Source organism: Rhea pennata, chromosome 3 (assembly GCF_028389875.1).
Source record: "Rhea pennata isolate bPtePen1 chromosome 3, bPtePen1.pri, whole genome shotgun sequence".
Taxonomy (NCBI): domain Eukaryota; kingdom Metazoa; phylum Chordata; class Aves; order Rheiformes; family Rheidae; genus Rhea; species Rhea pennata.
In genome coordinates, this window is record NC_084665.1 from 89,526,119 (window position 1) to 89,538,362 (window position 12,244).

The window sequence follows — 12,244 nt, forward strand, 5'->3', positions numbered from 1 at the left end:
CGTAAACATATGCACACGTATGTTTTTATCACCACTGTATGAGATACTTTACAGCACCTTTGAAATACGCAGCCCTTATTCTGTTCAAAAAATTATTACCTGTAGTTTTAAAGAATTCTAGTGTGTTCTGTGGAGTAATTAATCTGACTATTCAAAATGAAGAAGGAAAGCAGAAGCAGTTCAAACAAAAACAGAAAACCAATCTGTTGGGATGAGAGAATTTTGACTACTTTGAAAAATAATACTAATTTTGATTCCTTACCAGGAAATTTTATAGCAAATCTCAAAGTTGCGTTGGGACATCAAGTAACGAGAATAAATTACCTTGGTGACTGGGGCATGCAGTTTGGTATGTTTTGATTTTGATTTCTTGTGTTCCCTTTTCTACTGATGACATGGTCTAGGTTTCCATCTTCAGTTTTTGCAGACAAATTGGGTTTATCCTGGGTTCATAAAGAGTAATATTGTGTTTCCATTTATGTAACATAGTCAGTCTTCTGAAAATGTGAGCATATTTCATATTCTGAAAATATGAGCAACCCAGAATGATTCATCAGCAGTATGAGCTATGCTACCGTGTGGGAGCAATACAGAGAAATTTACCCAGCAGGCCCCCTATTCCTCATAGCTCCTCTCTGTGTTTTCCTATGGTTTATCTGAGGTTTGTTTTTAAAGGGTTGTGTAAATATCTTCTAAGAATGGTAATTATACCTATGAAGACCTAGTAGCAGAACGGGCTACTGTTGCTTACTCTAGATAAAATGCTGAGCATACAATCATAGCTGTTGCATGTCTATTGTAATACTGTCCTCTTTATTCAAATTTTAAATATGCAACAATTGTGGAATAATAAGCTTTCTAATGTATGCTACACCTGTACAAATAACAATAGAATAATTGTAAAGAAATGTATATTCTACATTTGATTGCCTTTTTGTGTGTTATGGAGTTTGTTGTTGTTTGTTTGTTCCCTCTGGAAACTGTAAGATATTATTCGTAGAGCATTACTAACTTGCACAGAAACTGTATTTTGGCATATTGGGGCCCAGGGAGTTTACATCATTAAATATACACAAAAACTTCATCAAACTATTCAGTTTCCCCCTTAAAATGTTGCAAAAGAGAGGTGTCTAGGGGTGAGAAGATGCAAATGAATAAACTGTAGAAGACTTGCATCTCTCACTCTTGCATGTAGGCATGCTTGCAGGTGCACACACACGTGAATTTCTACATCCTCTGAAATGTCCATCAGATGAGATGATTTTTCAGTTCTTACTTATCTGCAACCCAAAATGGGTCAATGTTTATTCCCTGACTGGAGAGCATTTATGCCTGTTTACTAGATTTGTAAATATTCCTCTTAGATGCCAGTTGACCTATCCATAGGATTCATTTATTAATGTCTGTTGTTAGTTTTATGTTTTAAATTGACCCTTATTCCCTTCTTCATTTATAACCCCCCCCAAAAAAAAGCTAATTTGAAACACCTTTGGCATTTAAAAAATATAATCATGTTCACTTTCTTGTTTGTGAAAGCTGATATGCCTGTGGTAACTATAAAACTGCCCCGCTTCTTTTACAGTGGGCTGTGAAAACAGTGTCAATATATTTATTTTTAAATGATGAACAAAACCAAATCTATATCAAGCAGTAACTTTTGCTTATTCCATCCTTTATGCTGCCCCGTTCAGTTGTGCTGGTACAACTGTTTGTGGGAACGCTAATAAATGAGTTTTGGAGACTGAGCTGGGTGAAAAATTTAACTGAAATGCTCTACTTCTGCTCCATTTATATATTCAGATTCGATAGGATATGTAACTAAAATGTATTTAGTTCTACTCATCGTCTATTCTGAAGTAAACTCCTGCCTTTTAGACAGTTGAATTGAATGTTTTTATGACTTTGGTTATTTTTTCCTTTGTCAAATTATTTCCTCCACAGCTCTTTCATTCCCGATTCTGTTTCTCATCAAACAATAATTTTTAGCACAGCTTCGATCCACTCAGGATTTATTTCATAGGAGTTGAATACAGGATGGTTTTTTGCCTAAAATTAAATGAATTTCATCATTACATATTTCATTCATTTCTTTTTGTTCCATAAACCTAGTTTTATGACATAGTCTTGTATAGTGAATGTGGCAAGGACAATTAAGCAACAAAATACAAAGTAGTTAAAGGACTTCTCAACTGATCGCATCCATTCTGTGGATTTGAAGATACTAAATTTTACTCATAAGACTAAATTATACTCATAAGTCTGAATATCATGAATTTTTGTGTATTGCAATGTGAAGTTTCCTGATAGTATAAAAATGACAAGGCATGTTATTTACATGTGAATCTGTTATCCATAGCACAGCTGTTATAATCATACTTGTGAACTAATAGTTCCAAGTGTTGCTTTCAAAATTAATTCTCCGCATTTGTGTGTGCTGGCTCGGCTAAAATATCTGGCAGGTTTTTATGACAAATTATATAGTGATGCTTCACAAAATTGTAGCATAGGAATATTATTATAGTGGTCCTTTCCCAGAAGTGCCAGTATAATTAATGATCTGTCAGCATTTCTATTAAAACTGTTATTGTCAAAGGCTTTAAAACATAATGGTTGAAATTGTGTTCTGCTGAAATGTGGCAAAGGCGTTCTCAACCCTGAAGCTGGTTTTGGGCAGGTTTCTTAAGGTAACAAAGCTTATGCGTACATTCTGTCTGTCCATCTGTCTTTCTGTCATTTTACTTCTAATAAATTTTTTCGCTTAATAAACTGTTGGCAAACTTCAGCCAGATCTGACAAAGAGAAATGTCCTGAAGAACAAATTTCTCTTAGTTTTGTCATCATCAGCAGCAGGGTAGGGATGGAGATAGAGTAGTGACCTCTGGGAGAGAAAATTAGCTTCTGTGTTTAGCCTGCCAGCTAAGCAGTCAACAAATACAAGTTGGAATCAGTTCCCACACATGCTGCATTTTGCCAATAATTTGTAAGTATAGCAAGTGGCTGGAGTAATTTGGGGAAGTGTAGAAACATGTGCAAGGATGTGTTTGGACTGAGGTAAAACTGAAAGTATAGCAGGAGATTGGAGCTTGGAGTCAGCCTTGAAAAGGGAGATGTATATATGCACTAATACCTAAGATGAATCATTAGGAAATCAAGCTCTGATTGCTGACAAAGGAAGTTACCCTTAGAGAAACTCCATTTGAATAGAATCAGACTCATTTATTTCCTAAATCCTTTCTTATTTTTCTCATCTAAGTTGCCCAAGGCTTTCTATCACAGTCAGTTTTGAAGATGGAACAGATGAGTTTTTCAGACAGTGTTATTTGTTTAGCTACAGAGGCCTTTTCAAAGGGATGCCTGCATAGCTGTTCCTCAAATGCTGTCTTCGCATCAGTCCTGGTCCTTGTCGTCTCAGAAGAAAGAGATGGCCTTAAAAGAAACCTCAAATAATCTAACAGACTATGGAGTTGATATTGATAGACTACTAAATGGGTTAATGAGCTCTTTTGATTTAGAAAGTAAAACTGGGCTTTGGATTTCTTGCTTTTTCAGATGGCTTTTAATATATCTGATTTGACTTCAGCATTTCCCAAAACTGCTGCGTATTCTCAGCATGCAGCAAAATGTTCCCTTGAAAATATTGCATGAGTGGTATGTGGAATACCCTGTTCTGTCCTAGTTTCTACTGTCTTTGAAATGGTAACTCATAGGGGGGAAGCAAAAGAAGGGGCTTCTGGAGTGTGTTCTGTTGCTGTCTAACATTCTGGTGTATAGTTTCACATGCAAGTTTTACATGGTTGCCATGTAAAAGATGATTTTCTGTATGTGTCCAGTAGCATTAATTCTAGCATTTACAATGAGAGAGACTGGAAAATCAATGTAGTATTTCATACTAGTTTCTAGCTATTATAGTTTTTTCATGCACTAGAATAATAGGTTATGCTGTAGCAGACACTATTATATTGCTTAAGTATGGAAGGCATTTGTTTTACTGTGTATGATGTTAAGACTTGCTTATGAAATAATTTAATCATGAGAGCGATACTCTGAGCTTATGAAAACAATTTAATCATGAGAGCGATACACTCTGAGCTATTGTCTAACTCTGTGTGTAATTGTTGTTTAAGGCTTACTGGGTGTTGGTTTCCAACAGTTTGGCGACAAAGAAAAGCTAAAATCGAGTCCTTTACAACACCTTTTTGAGGTAAGTTCAGAGGTATCTAAGGACTTAAGACAGTACATTTAACTTAGCTGCTAACTCTATAGAGAATACTGTGTGTGCAGGGTTATGGTTAGACACTCAAGTTGGATTTAAATTATTTTAAAGACCAGTGATAATCTGGGCCATGGCAGTAGAGACAGATATCAGTAGGCTGAAAAACACACCCCAAGAGGTGGTAACTGTGTGTATACTTAAACCGTATTGGTTGCCTGCTCTGGCCACACACAGCTAGACCTGTGCAAGTGTATCAACCACCTTAGCTGGGTTTAGGTGACCACTGAGGTTACTGTGGTAGCTGCAATGGAAATAAGTCTTGCATCTAGCTGTAATAAGCAGCTGTATCCAGTTCCACTATGATGTAAAATCTTCTTACTGATAGTATTTTAGAATATTTAATTTCTATTGCTGAATACACCATCCACTCTGGTAGGGGAAAAGGATCTTTAAACTATTTTGTATCTAATGTGGAGTCTTAACACATGCAGGTAGCAAGGAGTGGCTGTCATTTTTCAGAATGCTGTTCTGGCTCTGCAGAATGTTTTGCTTTCTTTCAAGGGTGTAAAAGAGAGCCAGGACCAGTAGAAGATGCAGCTTATGCTGATAGACATTCAGGAGGTTCTTTCTGACATTCAAGAGATTCCTTCTGACAGCGGAAAAGACTGTTTTCTTGCAGGAGATTGTTCTCCAGGGCGGCCTAGGGCAAGCGTTACAGATTGCATCTCTCTGCATCAGGGAACAAAACTGACCTACTGAGTTCTCCAGATTTTCAATAAAGCTTGTGGCTGTTGAGCAAGTTTTGTTTATTCAGTGATAATAGAGTTCTGGATGTTGATTCACTCCATCCAAATATGCCTAGATCATATGGATTAGTATTTATTTCTCTCTCTCTGTCACTATGTAGAACACTTCTTGTTGCATATAGTGCAATGAGCAAAAAGCTTTGGTGACTCTCTTGATGCTTGTAATGTGATCTTTGGTTGACAATACATATTGGCTATAACATGTATATAATACGTTATCAGAAATGAGAGAACATGAATTATGACACTTAACCTGTACAAATCCAGCCACTGTGAAGACAGGTGGACAAAATTTTCTGTGTGACTGATATTCCAGCCCTCATCCTTCAAAAGAAAGCATTTCAAATACTGTAAGGCTTGTCCAAGGCTGTTTGCAAGGCACTCTCAAGTGTTCTGTAGTACAAAGCCAAGCTATGCTTTACTCTCTGAGCTGGATATGAGAGCTATTAGTAATGCTGGCATTTGGATACTAAGTCACAAGGTAACCGTTTCATTTAAATCTATTTATTGGCTCAGGAACAAAGTGTGTTTGCTCAGATATACTACAATTAAACACGTATTAGGCAGATTGTTCATATGACAGAATAGCTACTTCTGAATCTGTCACCTTCTTTGACGCAGATAAATTTTTGTTTGCTTGTTTCATCATCTTGGAGGCTTGCTCAAGGAAATCAACAGATTCTCAGCTTAGAGGTGTTTAGAGCTGTGGGACTGATTTCAAGAGACAAGAAGAAATGATGTGCTTATGTTTTTTTTTTCTTTTTTTTCTTTCCTCCCATCTGTCCTCCAAGTGGTTTATGTGTGTTGCAGTCATATTTTTGTGGTTATGCATTGCTGCATATTATTTAATTTTCATTTGTAATTTCAGGCTGTTCTTAAGATTTTAAAACTCAAGTATTTGAATTTTGCACTAAAACTTTAAAATACCATCTATCTCAACGTGTAGGTTTATGACCTAAAAAAAAAACCCTTCAGATTTAGAGAGCAATATTCAGTCTATTTGTTATAAATTCTAATAAAACAGTTGAGAATAAAGAACAATTTCTTATATAGTCCTAATTTTTAATTATTTAAAATAAAAAAAATGCTGTGGAATTTTTCTTGTTAAACAATCTGTAGGAGAGATTAGTTTCACACAACAGCAGAAAGACCCCACTTTGAAATTCATATCAGTATTTAATATTAATCAGGCACAATTGAACAAATAGTTAAGTATTGCGACTATATAACATATAGTTGAATGCAGTTTTCCAATCAGCTTTGCACATTCCGTTCTGGTCGGGAGTCAGGTGCAAGTATGTCCTTTGCATTATTTTTGCTTTACAAAATTAATGATTTGGGGAGGAGGTGTTAGAGGGAGGTGTTAGAATACCTGAAGCTGTAATTTGAGGGAGGGGGAGAATTGTTCTTGGGAAAAGCTGAATTTTCCCTGTACTTTATTTATTTTTTTTTATTTTTTATCATCACAGAACTAAAACTTTTAATATTTGAGGCTTGTCAGCAGTTCTGTCTGAAAGCTCCATCTCTGGAAATCTTGGGACACAAAAGGAAGGAGAAAAGTTAAAGTTCAAGAGTGTTTAGCTGTAGGAACATTTTATAGGCTGAACCCATTAGAGCTAGTGTTTGGTACTGTTAGCTAATTCATTGTCTGAACTTTGCAGGAAGTTTTTATTTTTTATTAAGATTGCAATGTTTTGGGGACCAAAACTGTTTTACAGAGACTTAAAAGTTAATTAGCGTTGAGCTATTTGGGTCTAAATACCTAGTGTAAACACTAATTATTTTTACGTAGTCGTTAATTTTTTTTTTTTTTTTTTTTTAATCTTCTGTGGCCTTTCAGAATGCAACATCTGAAGAGAGAGGAATCATAGTCTGGGCAAACATTTGGTCTTCTAGGGTGTAAAGGAATTTATTAATGAACAGGAGAGCCAAATTCAGTGTACCTATGTAAGGTTGGCCAATACCAGGTTTGTAATGCTTCTAGCAAGCTGACACTTCACGTGTGTGTTTCTAGTTGTATGCTGATACTCAATGCTTGACTCTAGCCATATAGAGGCAGCATGTATGTATTATTGTGACTGCAGAGTAGTATAAGGAAGTGGCTTTTGTACCAGAGCTGTGGGTTTTTTTTGTTGTTTTTTGAGTTTTTTGTTTTTTTTTTTTTTTTTTTTTTAACTTCTACAGAGTTGGATCCATCTAGGTTCTTGAGGCTTCAATTGCAGCCCATTTTCAGACTGCTCTGTTACATGTAGACAACACTGTGGTCTTGTGGTGTGAGTCTCTGGTTTAAAACTCTGTGATGGTTTTCCATCTTTGCATAAATTAGTTCTTCTGTATTCTGCTGCTGCACCTTTTTCAAGATTAAGAAGAGGAAAGATAGCAAACCTAGTAAAAAAATTATGGCATTACTGTCTTAATTTAGGATAAGCTGCACATTTTCATATTGGAGTTTGAACTATTCATTCATCTTTTAAATAGGATACGTCCTCTTTTAAGAGCTTTACATTTTTGAGATTTAAAATGTCATCTTTAAACCTGTTTGTACTGCTCTTGTAGAACTTGTTCTGCTTATTTTTATTTCAGGAGAGGATTATACTTCTACAACATTTTGATGCCATTATTTTTTAGGTGTATGTACAGATTAATAAAGCAGCAGAAGATGAAAACACTAGAAAGCTGGCTAGCGATTTCTTTAGAAAACTGGAAGAACATGATGAGGAGACATTGTCACTTTGGAAACAATTTAGAAGCTTCAGTATTGAAGAATACATCCGGATTTATAAGGTGCAAATCATCCACTGCTTTTTCTGTATTGTCAGTAAAGTGATCATCTTCTATCTGTTGCTCCATCAGACTCATAATTGACATTGTGTAGCACTTTTTCATCCAAGAGAGTGCCAAGCAGTCAGCCAGCTCAGGATTAGAGACTGCTGTAGTGCTGTCAGTTCATTGTCTTTACAGTAAACTCGCAGTGTTGTGGAGGGGATATTTCTGAATATGTCAGCTCATGGCTCTGTTTGAGAAAAGCATGGTAGTTTGTTTAACATCCAAGCACAGTATCACCTTAGTTGCTAAGAACCTAGATAGGTTTTATTTAATGGAGTCCATCTATTTAGCCATTTGACTAACTCTCCCTTCTCCAAATCTCTGAAGCTGGGAATTTGGTGCTAAGCAACAAAGCAAATTGATGTCAGGTGAATATTGCTCAGTTCTGTTTTATGTTTGCAGTTGTCAGCAACCCACTAAGTTTAGCAGTTTCTGTTATAAATTTTATTGAGCGATAACTCTGTTTTCACATTTATGAGCTAATGTTATAATGCAGACCTCTATATGTTGCACATCAAATTGAGTGTAAGAAATTATAGCAACTGGAATTTATAATAGTAATCAGTGCATAAGTTACCTGCAAGTAGAGTTCAACTAATATACAACCATCTGTTGAATACTGTAATCTCACTAACGGAGCTGTGCACTGCTTCATGGGAGAGGTTTGTGCTACTGGCCACAGAATGAGTGCTGTGATTTGAGAACAGAACTGACATGCACCTTCTGACATTGAAACTAGTCTCTTGGTATTAATACTGTAAAGTCTTAAGAACAATGTGAAGAACAATCTGAGGCCCATCTGACAACCAACGAGAGTTTTGCTTTTGCACATTCTTGCAATGAGATTTTGGAATGGATGCATAGTTTTGATGGGTTTGGACCTTTTTTCTTTTCCCTAACTTTCACCTTCAAAGAATTCATGACTAATTTTATACCACTTAATTCTGCTCACATTATTCTTTACTTCAAATAGCATTTCCCCATCTCTCTCCATTTTGTGTGTTTATAAAAGTGGTTATGTCGTCTTTCATTCTTGTTTTGCAAGGTTAAAATAGAAGTGGTTCCCTCTCCCCCTTCTCCCCCCTCTCCGAATAATCCATGTGGCCTGACTGCATTTTAATTTCTTTCCTGAAATATATCACTGGATTCATGCTAAGTGCTCCAAGTTAACATCTCCAAAGTGAGATGCATTCTTGATAATTCTAGTGGAAACCTGCTCTCTTAGGGTAAATGAAGTATTGGGCTGTATGTGCAGCTGCAGCATGATGGTCACTCATTATTAATCACATGATGACTAACGCAGCCAGATTTCTCCCTTTCTCTTTTCCTACTAATAAGTATCTGGCTGAAGGACTGACAGTTGTGTTATCCTCCGTTAAAAATACTGTCCTTTGTACCATTAAATTCCACTGTGTTTCAGCAGCTAAGGTTAACCTATCACTCCTGTGATGTACATTCATCCCTCCTAGTAATGGTGATTTCTATGTGCTGAGCAAAGTTTATGAGCAGTTTTTTTTTAATTTTAGTATCATTTTAAAATAGAACTCATTTCAAGACTAAATAACTTCTCAGCAGCTCACTGGTTTTACCTGCAGTGCAGCCTGCTGTGTGTTTTTTTTTTTTTTTCCCCTTTCAGCCAGTCAATGAAACTACCTCAGCATTTTTGTAATTTTGTAATTTTTGTACTGAGCACTGTCCTCAGTTTATTCTTAATTTCTCATGTAACAGTTTATCTAATGCTATATCCAACTGGAGAAGATTAATTGTAATAAAAAAACAGATTAAGTCAAAATCCAAAACCCTTTCTTTTTAACAACCCAGTAACGTTTTCTGGAATAGAATTAATCTTTTCTCTTGCTATCTGACTTCTGACACAGACCTGTCATCTGACTTGACTTGAAGAAATGATTAGCCTGAGTCTGACAATGTTTCTCTTCTTTGATATTCTTTCCTTTCAGCGATTAGGAGTACACTTTGATGAATATTCTGGTGAATCATTTTACCAAGAGAAGTCCCAGGAAGTTCTGAAGATGTTGGAGGAAAAGGGACTCCTTCAGAAAACAATGTATGACCTGATTATTCAGTCTATTTGTGAGTTTTACTTAATATTTTAATTGTATTTCAAATGAGAAGTGATGAATGAGGTATTTGTGTAATGTAATCTAAAGGCATGTGTTTTCTTTAGATGGTTTCCGTAGCTGTTCTCATAGAAGACCAACATGATTTGTGCAATAACAGCTGAAAAATTAAGTCTGTGGTTTTCTTGTGGCTAGCACAGAAGCCTGCCAGTGCCAAATTGGGTTCAGTGACAATGGTCAACTCCTAATGGCCTGATAAGCTGTTGATTAGTTTAGTAGTTGTATGTGCCATTTCACAATCACAGGTGAGATCTTTGCCCTGATGTGCTGTCTGTCTTAACTGAGATAGAAGCTATATTCATAGAATGCACCAGAATGTGTGCAGGCAGCTCTCTGACATAATCAGAAGAAAAAACATAAAGGAATAGTTTTCAAAAAGACAGTCATTCAAGAAAAAGAATGAGATTGCCAGAGATCTCTTGTTTTGTTTTTGACCTCCATCTTCCCAGAATTACCTGTATTTCGGATCTGGCTTGCAGTTACTTCAGTGGTTTTTCTCAAATTACAGGAAAGGCACAGGAATTGTTGATCTCTCAGAAAAGAGAGACCTCTCATCATTTTCCACTGTCATGCGTAGTGATGGGACATCTCTGTATATAACAAGGTAAATCAATTCCTTTGTGCTTACTGGGGTTTATTTCATTAGTAAACTTTTGTAAACATGTACATTTGTAAGTGATAGTACAGATTTTGAAGCATTTAATTTCTGGGATGGGGCACCTTGGCTAGTGAATAGTTGTAATTGAAACTGGCAGTGTAGCTATGACTGGACAGAAGTGGCTTAGGAAAAACCTGTTTTTAAATGCTTTTCCTCTCCTCAAACAACCAGTTTTGTAACCTTAATACTTTCTCCAGCTACTAACCTTGAAAACAAGGCTAGCTTCTCTTCACCTAACAAATAATTGCCAATAGTGAGGGTTTTAGAAGGAACTTTGCTTAAAATGTTTAATGACAACATGTGATGCAGAAACCAATGGCTGCACAGTATCATCAATTTTGTCACTACATTTCTGCCTTTTCACTGGTAGCCTAAAATTCCTCTTGGAATTTCAGTGAGAAAGTCTTAACAATTTCTCTGGGCCAGTAGTATCAATAAATCAAATGGCTATCCTTCAGGGTAAACTGTGTGAACAACTTTTCAGGATGAGGGTATTAAAGATATGCTGATATTAAAGATATCAATGCTGAGTGTAAGGGAGCTGCTGAATATGGTAGCCCAACAGAGGTGAAGCTGCCATAGCTCCCTGCCCCCAGGTCTGAGCAGTAGTGAGATTCGGCACATGTTACCAGTAGGGATGCAAACAAACTCAGGTATACGATATGCACAGACGCATGGCTGGCCACACAGAACAGCGTGGACAGAAACACTCAGCACAGACACACCCATGCACCCAAACACAGACAGCATCATCTTGTTCTTCTGTCTGGCTGATTAGAGTGAGGGTGCATTAGTGTGAAATACTTACATATATATGATGTGGATCCTCCAGTAGCTGGATTTAGACAGTCTGTCCAGTAGCTGAGCCTGGTCATCTGGTGCCCCCAGCTGCTGGCACTAGGGCATGTGAGCCCCCAAGGTCTACAGCCCCTTTCCACTTACTTGGATACACACAGAATCCCTGCAGGAGCTGAACTTAATCATGCAGTCCCTTCAGTAGCTACTCCTGGATCCTTGTTCTCCCCAGCTGCCTCCCACACAAAAGACCCATATAGACAAATGGGTCTCAGTCGAGCACCATACCTTATAATCCCTCTGGCAGTTGGCCTGATCCCCCTCAGACACACACACGGGCAGAGACACACAGATACCACTGATGTTTAGTGTCTATGATACGCGGTCTGACTGTGGTCACTAGTACTTACTTTCACTTACTCCAGTCTCTACAGTGGCAGGCACTTTGGGCGCACAGGCCCCTACAACCTGTGGTACCCAAATCGAGTGGCTGGCACTTAGACCTACATGCACAGAGAACAGAGAATTTCTCGCCCGGGAGGACAGCTAGAAGTGGAATTTAGTAAGAAAGCAGGATAGACTGCACTGATGGAGCACGGGGCATGGCCAGACGAGTGTACTGACCAGCCTTGTTAAGAGGGGAGCAGCTCTCTTTATCCCCTATCCCTCTATTTTTCCACATTTGTTCCTTCCCAAACCATCTTGATCCCTCCCTTTTCCTGCCTTTGGTCCCATGCTTAAACATTCCATAATAAGTCTTGTACAATCCCCAAATGCGTTTTCCATGCATCCCATAATGTGTCCCATA

General features: G+C 37.3%; 1 protein-coding gene across 3 annotated transcripts in view; it reads left to right on the forward strand.

Annotated features, from left to right (window-relative positions):
* Nucleotides 1-12,244, forward strand: part of RARS2 (arginyl-tRNA synthetase 2, mitochondrial) — a 39,986-nt gene that overhangs the window by 13,003 nt on the left and 14,739 nt on the right. For 2 of the 3 annotated variants that reach the window (XM_062571030.1, XM_062571032.1), the window contains 5 exons: nt 266-349; nt 4,125-4,201; nt 7,648-7,803; nt 9,804-9,910; nt 10,492-10,587. In XM_062571030.1, the coding sequence (XP_062427014.1) occupies nt 266-349; nt 4,125-4,201; nt 7,648-7,803; nt 9,804-9,910; nt 10,492-10,587 (520 nt within the window). The remainder of the gene's footprint in view (nt 1-265; nt 350-4,124; nt 4,202-7,647; nt 7,804-9,803; nt 9,911-10,491; nt 10,588-12,244) is intronic. The other variant, XM_062571031.1, reaches the window with a different exon arrangement.